General features: G+C 45.7%; 1 protein-coding gene across 2 annotated transcripts; it reads left to right on the top strand.

The window, feature by feature from the left end:
- The first annotated feature begins 2,322 nt into the window (after window positions 1–2,322).
- usp36 (ubiquitin specific peptidase 36) lies at window positions 2,323–16,540 on the top strand. 2 transcript variants are annotated; one of them, XM_028987639.1, is made up of 21 exons: window positions 2,323–2,457; window positions 4,446–4,707; window positions 6,047–6,268; window positions 6,568–6,678; window positions 7,286–7,388; window positions 7,568–7,635; window positions 7,740–7,810; window positions 7,925–8,007; window positions 8,379–8,490; window positions 8,593–8,733; window positions 8,818–8,918; window positions 9,006–9,132; window positions 9,459–9,797; window positions 11,130–11,303; window positions 11,770–11,906; window positions 11,997–12,656; window positions 13,362–13,561; window positions 13,803–13,979; window positions 14,116–14,231; window positions 14,318–14,455; window positions 15,304–16,540. In XM_028987639.1, the coding sequence occupies exons 2-20, from the start codon at window positions 4,455–4,457 to the stop codon at window positions 14,447–14,449; spliced, it is 3,327 nt and encodes a 1,108-aa protein (XP_028843472.1). In that variant the 5' UTR covers window positions 2,323–2,457; window positions 4,446–4,454; the 3' UTR covers window positions 14,450–14,455; window positions 15,304–16,540. The 2 variants fall into 2 exon arrangements, with proteins under 2 accessions (XP_028843472.1, XP_028843471.1); XM_028987638.1 differs by having other exon boundaries at window positions 11,994–12,656.
- The last annotated feature ends 842 nt before the right edge of the window (window positions 16,541–17,382 follow it).

Raw genomic sequence — 17,382 nt, 5'->3', positions numbered from 1 at the left:
GTATAACCATGCCCATAGCGCTTAAAACCGGTGAATTCAACATGCACCAAGAAAAATCTATTTTAAAATAGGATCAAGAGAAACTCTCAAAGCTAGTAAAGCGTTTTTTTTATACTTTTTTTTTTTTTTTTTTTTAAACTTGGTCGATCCATGTTTTCCGATGACTTGGCCTTCTGTGTACATTGTGCATCTTTATGGTTAGCTGTAGTGTGAAATGTCTCGTGCTGGTACCTCATGAGACGGTGGTCTGATGCCAGATCATGCATGCTTATCTTATCTTGTATTATTCCAGTCAACGGATGCATATATGGTTTTAGAAATAAAACTTTTTGAACATCTCTCATGGCTGTCGTGCCGTCGTGTTTTACTACCAGCTGCACATGAACATGACATTTTTTCTAAAACGATGATTACGCACATATTATTAGGTTGCTTATAGAAGGACTGAAGGTGACTGAACCAGAAAAATATATTGCTTGTATGTCATTGTGGTAGTAGAATAACACATGACATTAGTGAACCAGATGACATTAGTGAAAGTGATACACAGCAGCACAGCACACGGTGCACAAAGTGAAATTTGTCCTCTGCATTTAACCCATCACCCTGAGTGAGCAGTGGGCAGCCATGACAGGTGCCCGGGGAGCAGTGCGTGGGGACGGTGCTTTGCTCAGTGGCACCTCAGTGGCACCTTGGCGGATCGGGACTCGAACCGGCAACCTGCTGATTACGGGGCAGCTTCCTTAACCGCTGGTCCAACACTGCCCCTTAAAGTCCCCATTAAGTGCCCCATTAAAATCACAGGTTCAAACCTAATTTACTATCATTGTGTCTCTGAGCAAGACACTTAACCCTGAGTGTCTCCAGTGGGGGACTGTCCCTGTAACTACTGATTGTCAGTCGCTCTGGATAAGGGCGTCTGGCAAATGCAGTAAATGTTTAATTGACGTAATACATGGGCGACCCCTGCTGGTCATTTTGTGCACTGGTCGTGATTTACAGCCCTCCCTTCTGTAAACGGTCCAATTACAAGAGCAGAGCTGTGACTGTGAACCCATGAAGGCAGCAGAGAGGCCGTTCAACACAGCCACTTCAGCACTTTGCTCCTATAAGGGGGTTACGTAATGCCACATTGCATAATCAGACATACCGTTTGGGCGAAATGGAATGGCTAGGGGTGTGTGTGTGTTTGTGTGCTTGCTCAAGGACAGACAATGGCTCACCACATTTTCATTATTTTATGAAAACAAGGATATTCTGTAATAAATGCTATAGCCTAAACCGATATTTCATCATCGTTTGACATGGGGGATCGTGGCTATGTTAACAAAATTGCTTGCAGCTTCAATATACGGGGGTTTTGTTTAAACATGCTTGTACTGTCGCACATTGTTGAATAAATCTGGTTTATTGATAAAAACCCATCTGACTCACTGGCTGAACCAAGTCTCTTCTGTGCAAATATTTTTTAACATGACAATTCAGCAACTTGAGTTCCTCACTAGTAAACCAGGATCAGAATCTCGTTTATTGGCCAAGAACGTGAGTGAAGGAATTTAAGGAATTTGATTCCGGTCTATGGGGTCTCTCAAGCACAGCAGTATGAAAACAACAACAATATACAATATATACAATATTACAAGACTACAAGACTCAATTACAAGATTAAATTATATTGTATTGAATATACAATATAATCAAATCTTACATACACAAAAATACAAAGATTGCAGATTGCTGAGATAATATAAATGTAAAACATTTACAGAGGGTTAATTGTCTTTCTCAATGGTAGTAAGCGAGGTTTGAACATGGGACTTTGTGGTCTTCTGGTTCCTTGGCGAATCAAGTAGGATTTATTGTCATTTCAGCCATCTACCCCTAGCACACAGTGAAACGAGACGCCATGGTGCAACATATAGCACAGAGACAATTACCCCAGTAGTCCAGTGTGTCCACCCCCACCATGACTTGGCTCGACCACCACCGACCCTCCTTCTGACTCCAACCCCTCTACTCTGCAGTTCTCCAGGCCCTTGATTCGCAACGCCATCTAGCGTCTTATTTCGGGGAGGTGGTACTCGTGGCGAAATGTCCGCGAACGAGAAACCCAACAACAGCAGGTTGAGACGCCTGACGTCAGAGGCCTGAAGCACAGAAGAGAGAGAGAGAGAGAGAGAGAGAGAGAGAGAGAGAGAGAGGGGGGGGGGGGGGGGGGGGGGGGTCGATGAGGGCAGGAGACCAGCCCTTCGGAGAATGAATGAACGCGGGCCCCGTGGCTCTCACGTGATTGGCTGCGGCTCCCCGTCGCTCAGCCGAGGCCCCGCCCACTGGAAATGCAGCATGGAGGCAGCGATGGAACAAAATGACGGGCTCCGGAACCGCCAAGTAACCGCGGGCTGATTGCACTCGCGGGCCACGGGAAAGGAAGAACAAGGATAATAATAATAAAAAAAGGTAGGCTGGCGTCAAGAAGCGGGTTTTTTTTTTTTTTTTTCTGCGTCCGATCGTCCGCGGCGAGACGTAACGCGTTCGCCACGCCAGCGCAGCCGTCGCTCTCGGCTAAAACGAACACAAATAATAATAATAATAATAATATTAAGCAGAGAAAATGCGTCTTTTCCAGGGAGACCGACGCTCCCGCGCGTCCCGTCGCGCATTTCGCGGCCCGTGGTGCCACGGCGCCGTTTTCGCGTTTTTCCGCGTTAGCCTCCAGCCGCTAGCTAGCCGCGGGTTACGCGGACTTTCGCCGTCCCGTCGTCAGTAGCCTGGCTAACACGTGGGTTAGCCGCGCCGCCGCCGACGCGCCCCGTCCCGGGTGGACGCGGACCCGACCCACCCGATCGGCGCGGCGGGTGTCCGGGACGCCCGCGTCCGCCCGGATGCACGGACAGACTGGGACACGACCCCTCAAAAACCGTGTGGAAACGTGGAGGAATAGACACTTCAGTAGGATTTACTGCTGGCCTGGGTGTTGACCTTGCAGTGAACCGTGGACAAAATGCGTGGGAATCACGCGGAGAATGTGCTACGCAGCCCACGATGACGACGGCGTCGCTAAACGTGGCGATTCCACGAAGTAAAAATGTAAACGTCAAAGTCTGGTCGTAAACCACTGTGTTTTTTTTTTGTTTTTTTTTTTAAGAAATTTTGCCGTATTTGTTTTTTTCCCCCTTCATTGCTGTCGGGCTGAAATTGGTTCCCATAAAAAACTGATTCGTGTGTTCGTCTTAAGCGTCGATACAGGAGACCAGAACATCGATAAAGGTAACACTGTTTACGAATGCTTATTTTTTTCGGTCTTAGCCACTTCCAGTGAAATTCAGTTGAATTGATTAACATTGGTTGTCCCGTATTGTTATTTTTATTATTATTATTGTTAATTTGTAATATAAAATGATCAGTAAGTTGCGTTGTGTGTCTTTGAGGATGTAGAAAACCATGATGTCTCTGGCCTCTCCTTCCAGCACTGACATCACAGAGCTCAGCTGTGTGTGTGTGTGTGTGTGTGTGCGAGAGAGAGAGAAGGGCATACTGTCCTTGCGCCTTTGATGCATATACTGCCTCTTCTGTGTGTGTGTGTGTGCACGCACCGCGGTTCAGAAGCTCACACTGGCTGTCAGAATGTGCTGCCTGTGTCATTAGCGTGCAGATGGTCCCGTGGGTTTTCTTGCCTTGTAGGCACAACCTCTCCGTTTTGTTTGTCTCTTTATTTATTTTGTGTGCTTGCGATGCGACTAGAGACGAAAAGGCTAAGTCGAGCGCAAAATGTGCCGCGGAGCCCTTCGCAGGCTCGTGAGCGCGTGGTTGGCCGCCTCGTCTCTCTTGCGTAACCCCAGGACGCCCGTCAGCCTGTCCCTCCTGCCTCTCGGAGGCGCCGCGGAGCTGAGGCGGAGGTCGGCATTTGCTAGCCTGCGGCGGCGACCGCGTTAAAATCAACCATCTTCGTTTCGTTTAGACGTCGCATCACCGCTCGAGGGGGGACACATGGGTGGCAGCCAGTTGTCGTTTCTCACTGTGGTCGCTTGTACCGGCCCTGGAACCGCCGATGGTCCGGGACGGATTAATGCTGCAAGTGGAAACCTTGGCCAGTAGGAACTAAGGTCCCTCAAGGTCCCTCGTTTGTCACACTGATTTTTTTTTTTTTTTTCTGCCATTTCACTTTTTGCTCTATTCACTTTGGATCTAGAGATCACGCAGCTTGGTGCCGTTTCACAGCCACGTTATCAGGAAAGCCCTTAATTATTGTCCCGGCTTGTACGGCTACATAATTAAGCCTGCTTCCTGCTAGAGAACCTTCTCTGGGCTGAAATGTAAGCTCCATTTTTATAACCTGGTTCCGTCGTCCTGATGAACACCAAGGGGGTTGGTTAAATGCAGAGGACACGTTCTGTTGTGTGCACCGCTTGTGTGTGTAATCGTCTTTGCGCATGCTTCTTCTGCAGTGATGCACCATGCCCATAGTGGATAAGCTGAAAGAGGCCCTGAAGCCCGGCCGCAAGGACTCCGCCGACGAGGCCGACCTCAACAAGCTGCTGGCCTCCTCGGCCAAGAAGGTCCTCCTGCAGAAGATCGAGTTTGAGCCGGCCAGCAAGGGTTTCAGCTGTCAGCTGGACACGCTCAAGAGCAAATATGTGATCCTGAACCCGCGCTGTGACACGCCCCTGCCGCAGAGAACAGCAGACGGCGCTCAGATCAAGAAGCTGGGTAGGTCCTGTGAGGTTCGCGCGTTTGTTGTGCGAAATTCCATTTAAGTTTTAATTCCATTTACATTTACAGCATTTATCAGACGCCCTTATCCAGAGCGACTTACAATCAGTAGTTACAGGGACAGTCCTCCCCTGGAGCAATTTAGGGTTAAGTGTCTTGCTCAGGGACACAATGGTAGTAAGTGGGATTCGAACCCGGGTCTTCTGGTTCATAGGCGAGTGTGTTACCCACTAGGCTACTACCACCCGTTTCCATAGTTTTCCAACTGTAGAATAGCGTCCAATAGAATCCAGTCTATTACAAAAGTGTTTACAAAAAGCCCTCGCCCTTTCTGTTTTTTTTTTTTATTTATTTTTTTATTATTATTAAAAAAATAAATAAAGAATAAAGTGATTATTTTTATGTTATGCTGTCTGGTGCATTTAAATAACTTGAGTGTTTTTACGGCGTCATTTCCGTACAGCCACGACCCTGTGAGCTTTTGTAATGTTCAGCTTTTTAAAAGCCCATCACCTGACCACGGTGGCAAAGAAATGCAAACCAAAAGTTCGATGAAACAAATTTACAACATGTGAATCACAGAAACAAACGAACGAGCAGTGAATCATACGAGAAGGACGGGTGCTACAGACCGGAAGTTTGTGTTTACTGACCAGAGCCCGATGGAAACGACAGAAATAGAGTACGAACCCGACCCGGGCCAAGATTTTTCAGCTCTCGTCTATATAGCATACAGGATTATACAGAGAGCCGCTGTATTACAGTATCCTGGGTGCGGCTGTTTTATCGCTGGAAAGCAAGCGCTTTTGGGAGGGTTTACTGCGAGTATTTGTTTTTTTTTTTTTTTTTCTTTCCATACTTGTACTAGATCGGTGGAAAGTAATACTTTTGTTGTGATGCTGAATCTGGTTTTTTTTTTTTTGGCAAACTTTGCGTAGCCTAAAATCACATGCAGTATGTCTCCATGGGCGTCACGTCCACCGCAGATGAAGGTGAAAGTGCAGTGACAGACCAGGATGACACCCTTCTATTTAGATGGTGTCTGTTCTGAATGCATGGTAACTTAAATGCACGAAACAATGCATAATGCCAAATGCATCATCAGCTACAATTAATTAATTGATTGATTTGTGGAAAAAAAAAAAAAAGATTTATTTTACAATTATGCTGCCCAATACTAAAGAATCTTAAACAGCGGTGCTTGGATCAATGTGATTTACTATAGATGAGTGAGCAAATTCCATGTTTTTGAGAATTTGAGCAGATTTAAAGGGGAATGCTGATATGCGTCGCCTTGTCGGGTTCTCGGTTTAATGCGTGTGTTTTGTGCCCTTAGGTGCAGAGAACTTGGTGGGTGGCCAAGGCGACGGTATACCGGCCCCCCAGAAGCATCTGTTTCCCGGCAACAGGCTCTCCCTGCGCTGGGAACGCGTCTACCGCGTGGGGGCGGGGCTCCATAACCTGGGCAACACCTGCTTCCTGAACTCCACTGTGCAGTGTCTGACTTACACACCTCCACTCGCCAACTACCTGCTGTCTAAGGAGCACAGCCGATCATGTGAGTGTGTGTGTGTGTGTTTTGTAACGGGTCTAGAGAGCAACACACTCGCCTGTAAACCAGGTGGTCATGAGTTTTTTTTTTTTTTTTTTTTTTTTTATATATATATATATATATATATATATATATATATATATATATATATATATATATATATATATATATATATATATATATATATATATATATATATATATATATATATATATATATATATTACTTGAATATGCAAATTAGTTTGTCAAGTGCAGCAATAACATTGGTTGCCGATCTAACAATGCAGCATTGGGTTCCTGCAGGTCACCAGTCCGGATTCTGTATGATCTGCGTCATGCAGAATCACATGACTCAAGCCTTCGCCAACACCGGCAACGCAATCAAGCCGGTGTCCTTCATCAGAGACCTCAAGAGTAAGTCTCTCTCCTCCTCAGTTTCTCCCTCCCCTCTCACAATCAAGTAGAGCTGACATGATTTCCCCCGCTTTACCCCTAGTCTGGTATCGAAACGCTCCAGGGCATTTGATGTGTAAACTCATAAGTTCGGTATTAAATAAATCTTTATATCGGGGACGTTTTTATGGCTGGCTGAGAGGTTTCTGAGCTTCTAGGGGTCTTTGCGTTAGCTTTTATTGGAGCTTTATGATTAGTGGAGCTTTTCCTCATTGGGCTTTTTTACGGTCTCTTATCGGTGATATTGTATGTGAGATGACGTCAGACAGCCCTGCTGTTACATTAATCATGCCCCCCCCCCCCTTCAGTTTCAAATGTGGTGATTCCCTTCCTGTCCCATGTTTCCATCTCGCCATCTGTCTTCTACCGTTTCTGAAGAGGTGTGTGTGTGTGTATGAGAGAGAGGGGGCACGTTTTTATACTTCTCAGCCGCGTTGATTCTTCTTTCAAATCCCAACCTGCTTTCTCTGCTGCTCGGTTTTTCTTAACGTTGTCGCTGTCCTCCACACGCACTCCTCAGATTGAATGCCCATCACCGAAGACTTACTGACTGGTTTTCTGTCCGCAGAAATTGCCCGCCATTTTCGCTTTGGCAGCCAGGAAGACGCCCACGAGTTTCTGCGCTACACCATCGATGCCATGCAGAAAGCCTGTCTCAATGGCTACCCAAAGTGTGTATGCTTTTTTTTTGTGTGTGTGTGTGTGTGTGTGTGTGTGTGTGTGTGTGTGTGTGTGCGCGTGCGCGTGCGCGTGTGCTCTCTCAGGCTTGCTGACTCACCTAATATTAAAAGAGTTATAAAAGTTTGTTTTTATACAGTTTTGCAATATATTTTTTAATCTATCTTCTTAGGTTGGATAGGCAGACTCAGGCTACCACATTGGTCCATCAGATTTTTGGGGGTTATCTTAGGTCACGGGGTAAGTTGACCCCTCGTTCAAGATCGTAAAACTAAGAAATTAGCGTCTGTGGCATATTTTTTGCTTATAATGTTCGTGTGTGTGTTTCTCCATCCTCTTTTCAGTAAAATGCTCCGTGTGTAAAAGTGTGTCAGACACCTACGACCCCTACCTGGATATCGCTGTGGAGATCAGAGTGAGTCTCGTTTCACTTCCGCTACATCTGAACCCACAGCTGATGTGGCAGTGTGTCTGTGCTTCGTTCGCTCGGTCAGCGCTGTTAATGCCCTCTTCCCCTGCTCTCGCTCAGCAAGCGGCCAACATCGTGCGAGCTCTGGAGTTCTTTGTGAAGCCTGACATCCTGAGTGGGGAGAACGCTTACATGTGTGCTAAGTAAGGCTTGTGTATTTCTGTGTGAAATATAATAACCTCCTATTAAATGTCCACAATTTTACATTTACAATTACAACATTTACCAGACACCCTTATCCAGAGCGACTTACAATTAGTAGTTACAGGGACAGTCCCCACCTGGAGACACTTAGGGTTAAGTGTCTTGCTCAGGGACACAATGGTAGTAAGTGGGATTTTGAACCTGGGTCTTCTGGTTAACAGGTGTGTTACCCACTAGGCTACTACCACACCAACTTTGCTATTATTTTATTTGTTTTGTTTTTTCTATTTAAAAAAAAAAAAAAAAAAAATCTCGTTTCCATGCAATATACACACATGACTCTTCCTTTTTATTTTTCCCCGCTTTTAAGATGTAAGAAAAAAGTGCCAGCCACGAAGCGCTTCACCATCCACCGAACGTCGAATGTGCTCACCTTGTCGCTCAAACGCTTTGCCAACTTTAGTGGAGGGAAAATCACAAAGGTACGGACTCCTGAGCAGAGTTGTCACTCATTCGGGTTCTTTTTTTTTTAAATTTACATTTTTTTTAATTTAATGAAATATTTGTTTTTCTCCCCTTTATAGGATGTTTGTTATCCAGAGATCCTCAACATCAGGCCGTACATGTCTCAGAGCACAGGCGATCCTGTGATGTATGGTCTGTATGCAGTCCTGGTGCATTCTGGGTACAGCTGCCATGCCGGGCATTATTACTGCTATGTGAAGGTGAGGCGTGGTTACGGCCTGGTGTCTGAGAGGTGTGCTTTTTTGATTGAGTTGGGAGGAGAAAACATTCTTCTGCCTTTGCAGGCCAGTAATGGGCAGTGGTATCAGATGAATGACTCCATGGTTCATTCCAGCAACATTAAGGTTGTCCTGAACCAGCAAGCTTATGTGCTCTTTTACCTAAGGTGGGTTGGGAGTTTTTATTTACATAATCAAATCTCTTTTTTTATAAATCTACTATTATAAACCCTTTTTTGTTCGCCTCGTTCCAGGATACCGGAGAGCAAGAAGAACACAGATGGGCCCAAGCAGAGCATAATGCATTCTGCCAAAAACTCTGCAGCACCTGAGCTGAAGAAGACCATTAATGGCCCCCTGTCTTCTCCGCAGGTTACCAAGGTAACATCCACTAACCACCACTGCCACTGGTTTATGAAAAGAAAATTAATGGCATTACAGTAACGGTGGTTACTAGCGAGTAAGGAAACAGACCCGTAATCCGATGGTTGCCGGGTTGTAATCCCGATCTGCCAAGGTGCCACTGAGCAAAGTACCATTCCACCACACTGGTCCCCGGGCGCCTGTCATGGCTGCCCACTGCTCACCAAGAGTGATGGTTAAAAGCAGAGGACACATTTCGTTGTTACGGTGTGCTGTGCTGCAGAATCACTTCACTTTCACTTTTTTCGGTTAACTCATTGTTTTTGTTCTGATGTTTGTTGCAGAAGCTGGATTCTTCTCAGCTCAGGAAGATCCAGTCTGTGGATGGTGGCTTAGGCATCAGCGTAGCCCGGAGCACAGTCAACCTCCATTCGCCCAGACTCTCCAACGGTTCAGCCTCAAACTCCACCCCTACGTCGCAAGCCACACCCAGGCTGCCGGGAGGCCCCACCATCATTGACGAGCCATTTAAAAAACTAAAGAAGCCCCTCCTACAGCCACGCCCAGCTAATCAGCCAGCCAATCCTGTGCCCAAAGTAGAGAGTGAAAAAAGGAATGATAGGAACTTGGTATCATCTACCTCACTGAAGTCCCTCTCGGACTCCGACACCTCAGAGTCTAAGGTACACGTGTCTGGTTTCACGTTATTTAGTGGCAGAATAGAATGATGTGAGGTGATGTTACAATGAGCATCCAATACGCTGTCAAAATGACTGTCCTCAACCATAAAATTGTGTAGTCTGAACCATCCTCATCCACACGAGAAGACTGTAAGTTTTCAATTCCTAAAACAAACAAAAAAAAATTGCATCTGCACTGGAGCATTATTTGAAATATATTTCATCCACACGGAGATGCAGAGAAGGCCCCGAACTCCCCTCTACACCTGTAAGAGGTGCTGTAACTCCCCACTCTCCTTGTTTGGCGTCTAGTTCTTTTCCGTGGCAAGTTAAACATGTCGTCGTTCTCCAGCCTTGTCTTTTCTTTAGAAATGTGCACCATAGACAGGATTTCTTGTAGTTGCTTTATGGAGGTTCTGCGGTTTCTGCAGCACAACCGTGAATGTGTTCTCCACCCTTGTATGTAGGACACGTTTGGGCTTGTAGGTAAATCAGATACATTTTCCTGTTTTAGAGTATACGGGGCCTAAAGTTGTTAGGCTTGTCCAGCTTCATTGCCATAGATCACCACATTCCAAAAGATCACTTTATATACAGTACAGGCCAAAAGTTTGGACACACCTTCTAATTCAATGTGTTTTCTTTATTTTCATGACCATTTACCCTGGTAGACACAAAAAAGGTGAACTAACTGAAAACATGTTTTATATTCTAGTTTCTTTGCTCTGATTACTGCTTTGCACACTCTTGGCATTCTCTCGATGAGCTTCAAGAGGTCGTCACCTCAGATGCTTTTCCAACAGTCTTGAAGGAGTTCCCAGAGGTGTTTAGCACTTGTTGGCCCCTTTGCCTTCACTCTGCGGTCCAGCTCACCCCAAACCATCTGGACTGGGTTCAGGTCCGGTGACTGTGGAGGCCAGGTCTCCACTTTTTGTTAAGTACATAACTCCACATGTGTTCATTCATAGTTTTGATGCCTTCAGTGAGAATCTACCAACGTAAATGGTCACGAAAATAAAGAAAACCCACTGAATGAGAAGGTGTGTCCAAACTTTTGGCCTGTACTATAGCTCTATTATTATGGCCTGGTGATATGACGCGCTGATAACACACAAACTACAGATCCCATAATGCAGTGAACATTTTGCTGACAAACAAGTTTGATGCTCCCTCCATAGAAATGGAGCCTGTTGATTCTAAACTTTTAAAAGCTGATCATGGCCCAGAGACTTTATTGCCCTCTTGTGGGGTCCAAAAGCATGACCTGCAGAAGTTAGCCACCAGCCCTGTCCCGCACACTCTAAACTAACTAACCCTAACTATCCCGGTTGACAGGAGTCAGTTGGCACGCGCAGCGCCCCCGCAGGTGAAGTAGGGGCTGTGAATGGCACAGCGTCCCCCTCCAAAAGCACAGACAGCCTGAAGCCTCCTGCTCTCAACACCATCACCTCCCTCCACTGCACCATGAGCCCGCCCCCTGCCAAGCGCCTTGCTCTGTCCGCCAAGAAGGTGAGCGAGTGTGAAATCATGGTGCACAGGAAGTGGGTTGTAGCTTCAGTTCACACAAAACATCACCAAGGGTATTTCCTGGGTCTGTGTAAGCGAGAACACTTTGGAAAGTGGGAAATCCAGTAAAGCTGGATCTTGAACGTTTTTAATCTTGCTGTTTGTGATTTTTAAAAACTCCTCTTATTTGTGTGTAACTTTTTTTTTTTTATTATTGTCCCTGTTAAGTTTAATCTCAGTAAACCAGCCGTCTCAGAGCTGTTTTGAGTATTTTGGTTCCAGTTCTTTTCTTCTAACCATTTCTAACTCTCATCTGCAATGCCCTCTTTTATTTCTATTTTCTTTCTTCTTTTTTTTTTTTTTCATTTGTTCATGGATCTTTTTTATTTTATTTATTTTTCTTTCTTTTTTTTTTTTTCTTTTTTTTCTTTTAAGACCACCAAGTTTTTATTTATGTCAATCACTGCAGGAGGCCAATCACAGCCAGAGTCTGAGCACTGAGGCCCTGCCCACTCCATCACTTCATCTGACCTGTGACTCCGCCCATCCCCATCAGATCACTCAGTTGCAAACACACACCCCGGGCTGTGCTGTCAGACAGAACAGGTAATGTAACACACTGCTCATATCTCGCTCTCTCTCTCTCACACACATACAACTGTGCTGTAATCATGTTTTCTGTGTACACCTCAGCAGGGCTGAATCATCCCAATCACTGTCTTCGCCCATCGACCAAATCCCACACAAACACATGCCATCGCATGTCACACACGGTCAGGCAATCACGACTCACAAACAGGCCCAGTTGACCTCAATCTCTTTATCAAGCCCTTCCACAAAGAAGAAAAAGAAGCTCAAGCGCCAACATTCAGAGACTCTGCAGCCAGTCGTGGAGGCCAAAGAAATGCAAAAGCCAATCGGTGAGCCTGCTGAGAATCGGGGGCCAGTTAAAGAACTGGTCGACAAGGTAAAATCGCAGGAGCCAATCGCAGAGCCATGTGAAAAAGGCCAACCAATCAGGGAACCTGAGGAGTCCCAGGCAGAGCGGAAACGGAAAAGGAAAAAGAGAAGGAAAAGACAGGAAGAGGAACAGAGGGATCTGAGGATGAGTGTAGTGTCCCATCTGGAATCCCTACTTGAGGAAGACTGGAAACTGGGTGAGGCCTGGACTCTGACCACACCCACAAAACACACACCTGCAACCTCAGACATGGCCACTCAGTGCAAAACCCAGCATGCACTGCAGACAGCAGAGGCACAGATGGAGAGCGTGAAGAGGAGGAGCAAGAAGAAGAAAAAGAAGCACGCCCACCCTCACACCCAGCTGGACTCTGCGCCAGGACCAGCCCCCCAAAGGTGGGAGACCTTTTTATTTTTTATGTTTGACACGATTTGATTTATTACACCCTTCAAAATATTTTAGCTTATTTGGTGATTGGGTCCAGAGAGGAAAGAGCCATACCTCTTTATAGAATTGTGGTCACTGGGGCAGTGGTGGCCTAGCAGTTGAGTCCCCAAACACTGCTCCCCGGGAGCCTTTCATGGCTGCCCACTGCTAACCAAGGGTGACGGTTTATAAGCAGAGGACACATTTTCTCAAAGTGAAGTGCACGTGCACATGGTGAAATTTGTCCTCTGCATTTAACCAATCACCCTGACTGAGCCGTGGGTGGCCATGACAGGCGCCCGGGGAGCAGCGTGTGGGGACGGTGCTTTGCTCAGTGGCACCTTGGCAGATCTGGATTTGAACCGGCAACTTTCTGATTACGGGGCCGCTTCCTTAACCTCTAGGCCACCACTGCCCCTTAAAATTCAACTGACCATGACGTGGTTTTGTTGCATGCACGCACCATGTGCTGTGCTGCAGTGTATCACAATAACATTTCACTATCACAAGTGTAAATTTAATGAAATGTTCTGTCCATACCATTTATGCTTTAAGTTATTCTGTGTCTCTCTCAAAAAAAAAGTTGGGATCCATTATAGAAGATTAACGCTCGTTGGCGCAGTTTCGTAAACCACGACAGTCCAGCTGTAACCGTGTGCTCTGTCTCGCTCCAGCACGAACGTGAACGGTGTTGGCATGGCAACGGGCCCAGAGGGTTCCTCAGAGTCGAAGAAGAAGCGCAAGAGGAAAAAGCACAAGATGAGAGCGGAGCAGGAGGAGAAGAGAAGTCGTGGGAAGACTGTGGTGGAGGGGTCTGATGAACCGCCCGTTAAAGTTCGAGATGAGAGTGCGAAGACCACACCCCCTACCTCAGGTACCAGATTAACACTGCGTTCATCCCAGCCAATCCATTGAAAGTAACTGAATGGTGTGTAAACCCATTCAAATACTCTCCCTTTTATGTAATTCAGTAGGGCTAAATGTTATTTCATTTCAATAATTAGGACCTGTGTCCCTTTAAAACAGAAACCATTTATAATGCACACGGCATGACCGAGCCGACGTCACCCCACCATCGCGCTGACCGCAGTGTTTAATCCCTCTCTCCATTCCAGCTGCTGTGGTGGTGTGGAACTGTCAGGTTAAGGACGGCTACAAGCGACCTCACACCCCTCCGCCCGCGCAGGGGGAGGGTCTGAATGTGGGCGTGGCCTGCTGGGACGGCCGGCGCGGCGGGGGCGTGCTCGATGAGCTTCTGAAGAACTCCGGTGACAGAGCCTATGGAACGCAAGGTCTACAGTTTCACCACAGCGCTGCGCGGCTGCAGTGTTTAGCATTAGCAGCCGAGACATGCCGTTCCTGTTAAAATGACTTCCTTGACTGTGTGTGTGTGTGTGTGTGTGTGTGTGTGTGTGTGCGCGTGCGTAGTCCTTAGCTGGGAAGGCGTGACCTCAGCCATCAGTCGAGATGCCATAGAAGATGCTCACAGTGCCAAGCAGGCTACAGTTATCGACGAATGGGACGAAGAGTTTGACAGTGGGAAGGTGAGAAGCTTGTCCTAGTCACATTCATTGTTGAGTCGCGCACTCCTCTGGCCACATGTCATCCGCTGCTTGTCCCTCTTCCTCAGGTGAAAAAGGTGAAGAAGTTCAAGAAGGAGAAGAGGAGAGGCGGGAACGTGTTCCAGATGATCCAGGACCAGCGCAGCATGTGGTCCGTTACTCCAGGAGGCAGGAGGAGCAGCCTGGGGTATCGCCACTGAGCAGAGGTGATGGAACGTTACTCGTTTCCATTTACGGCACTTCTCAGACTTCCTTATCCAGAGCGCCTTCCGATCAGTAGTTACACGGACAGTCCCCCCCCACCGGAGACACTCAGGGTTAAGTGTCTTGCTCAGGGGATACGATAGTGTTATTTGAAACTGACTGGCATGGGTGGCTACTACCACCCTTTATATGTATATGTGTATTCTGTGAATACATATACATAGGGTGGTAGTAGCCTAGTGGGGAACACACTCGCCTATGAACCAGAAGACCCAGGTTCAAATCCCACTTACTACCACTGTGTCCCTGAGCAAGACACTTAACCCTGAGTGTCTCCAGCAGGGGACTGTCCCTGTAACTACTGATTTGTAAGTCGCTCTGGATAAGGGCGTCTGATAAATGCTGTAAATGTACATCATTAAACTAACATGCACCTATGTATATAAAGTCTAAATGTTTGTACATGTTTGGTACCTGGAGTTTAAACTAGATGTCTTAAAACTCATTTCCTCACCTTCTGTTATTTATCATAAAATCGTTCACATCTAGGACTCGGGCAATAGCAATAAAGCAATAACACACTTTCTGTCTTCAAGTCCCCAAGGCGATTTATGTATTCTTGTGGTTGAGAGCATTGAGTAGCATTACATTTTTTATTGAATGCTGTCTGATATTATTTTGCACTTATTTCACCTATACTTGAATTTCCTTTTGTAATTTTGAATTTAAAAGCAATAACCATACAATGGGATGTTAAAGTAACATTTTTTCATTCAGATATGCACATTTAGAATGTATAAATTGCTATAATAGTCAATTAACTAATTTGGAATTTGTCTTTCTGCTGCAGAATACAGTCCTCTGAGATGGCCATCGCTGACCTCTGACCTCACGTTGCAATGGCTTAAGTCGTGCTGGAAGACCCAGAGGAAACGACGTCTTCAGTGCCTGCCGGCTTCTGGACTGACTGTGTCTGTGCCCGTTTAGCTGAGTGAATTTGAATGTGATAACGTGTGTGGACAAGAATCCCCGTTTGCCAAATTCTGATGGCCCTCCCCTCTCCCAGAATCCTTTGCTGTACAGCAGAATCGTCAGTCACCTCTGACATCTTGCAGAAAGGTGCCGGTCCAACACGTTTTCATTATTTTACATTTATTTTAAGCTGCTAAAATATGGTTTAATTTGTTTTTATTTAGTTTGGTTGGGGTGCACCTGAGGGTGTGATTTTCATCACAACTTGCGCATTTTCTAACAGTTCTATTGATTTTGTTTATTAATATTATTGTATATCTTTTTTTTTTTTTTTTTTTTTTAAGTGGAATGGTTTTGAGGGCTGTGTGTTTAAACTCTATGCAACTCTCTGTGTGTCCCACAGGTCACCCAACCTTGGGTGAACCTCAGGAAACCTCTGCACATCTCCCCCGACATCATGCCCTAAATCAATGCTGACCCCCAAACGTGCCATAAGCCACACCCCCATTCATGCCACATCTTTCAGTGTGTAATAGTAGTAGATTTGGAAGAATATGGATGCTATTTACGTGACCACAGATTAATTATAACAATATAGAAGTCATAAATATTTAATAATAATGAAAAAAAAAAAGTCTTTACCTATGTGTATCATTGTACAGTCCACAGTGTTCCCTGTGCCCCACCCCCAGTGTCGAGCTCAGAGCTCTGTCTGTAGGTTGTACTGATGAGACCAAACACACTCATATCCAGGCACCAATGAGAAACCTGCTCACTTGATACCTTTTCCCTGCCCATTTAAATTAATTTTATCTGTTTTTGGTTTTTTTTTCATGTGTGTGTTTGTGAGAGAGATTGCTGGTGTGTTTAGCTAGGCTTTTGGAGTGTGTATAGGATCCCTATTGTGGGATGATTTGGCCATGTACGGTGCATGCTCTCTCTTGCACACGCGCACACACACACACATTCACACTTCTTGGTCTCGGATGTTCGTTCGTATCTGAATTGATGGTTCTGTGCTGTTCACCGCCTGTTCTGCCCCAGCTCATGTTGGGTTGTAATGAGTTAAATAATATAAACTTGCAGGTGCAATAAAGTTGTGATTTTTTTTTTTCTCTCTCTCTCTCTCTTTTTGCTGAAGATTTTGGGGTCTTTTGTAATTGACTTCAAATATGGTGGTGAAACGCTAAAGACTTATGTAGCTTCAATGATCTGGACAAGACAAAATGACAAGAACATGCAAAGAAATTGTGACGTGGTTAATGGAGTGCTGCAGTGCTCTGTCTTTGTCTCTTTCTGACATCATCTTCTGACATCATTATCGATAGCTGGCTCACATTGCGTGACTTAAGTCTACGAATCAAAGATGACGTCATATGAACATGGCATAACCTTGACATGACCTCCACATGGGCCATGTATTCTTAACGCAGGACACAGGTGCCAACTGACATTAGCTGAGTGTGATCTTTTGGTTAATCTGGTCATTAAATATACAATTAATTTGTTTAATTCTGTCAGTGTGGACAGAATTAAATGTTGGGGAATTCATATTATTATGACCCCATCCCTTATCCATTTATTCACACATATTCACATTTATCCCTCCCCAACACCATAACAAGCACCAGAGTGATCGTACGATCACCTAGTTATCCGGACGACGTCCCCACGACCTACTCGATTCATACCGATGAGTGACGTCACTTCGAGGAAGAGCAGCGTGACGCCGCCCGGAGTGGGTCGTAGGCGTTTCGGCTCTTTTCTGCGAACCGAATCTTTTTGCTTCTTGATCCGGATCAAAAACAGCTCGTTCTGAAGGCTGTGTTGATATTTAATCGATTTATTATACGCGCAAATTCTTTGCCAATGTCCCGACGAAGCGGTTTTGAACATTTTATGTGACTCTGAGCACTGTTTTCTAAGGGCGTGTTCCTCCATGTCATGAACTATAGAC

This window comes from Denticeps clupeoides, chromosome 7, assembly GCF_900700375.1.
Source record: "Denticeps clupeoides chromosome 7, fDenClu1.1, whole genome shotgun sequence".
NCBI classification, from domain to species: Eukaryota; Metazoa; Chordata; class Actinopteri; order Clupeiformes; family Denticipitidae; genus Denticeps; species Denticeps clupeoides.
This window is presented reverse-complemented; position numbering and strand designations above follow the sequence as displayed.

What these genes read in the sequence shown, in the direction of transcription:
- usp36 (XM_028987638.1), top strand. Translation starts at nt 4,455, where the DNA reads ATGCCCATAGTGGATAAGCTGAAAGAGGCCCTGAAGCCCGGCCGCAAG. An exon ending in AACGCTTACATGTGTGCTAA is followed by an intron (nt 8,008 to 8,378) that starts GTAAGGCTTGTG and finishes CCCGCTTTTAAG; the next exon opens with ATGTAAGAAAAAAGTGCCAG. An exon ending in CTTCTCCGCAGGTTACCAAG is followed by an intron (nt 9,133 to 9,458) that starts GTAACATCCACT and finishes TGTTTGTTGCAG; the next exon opens with AAGCTGGATTCTTCTCAGCT.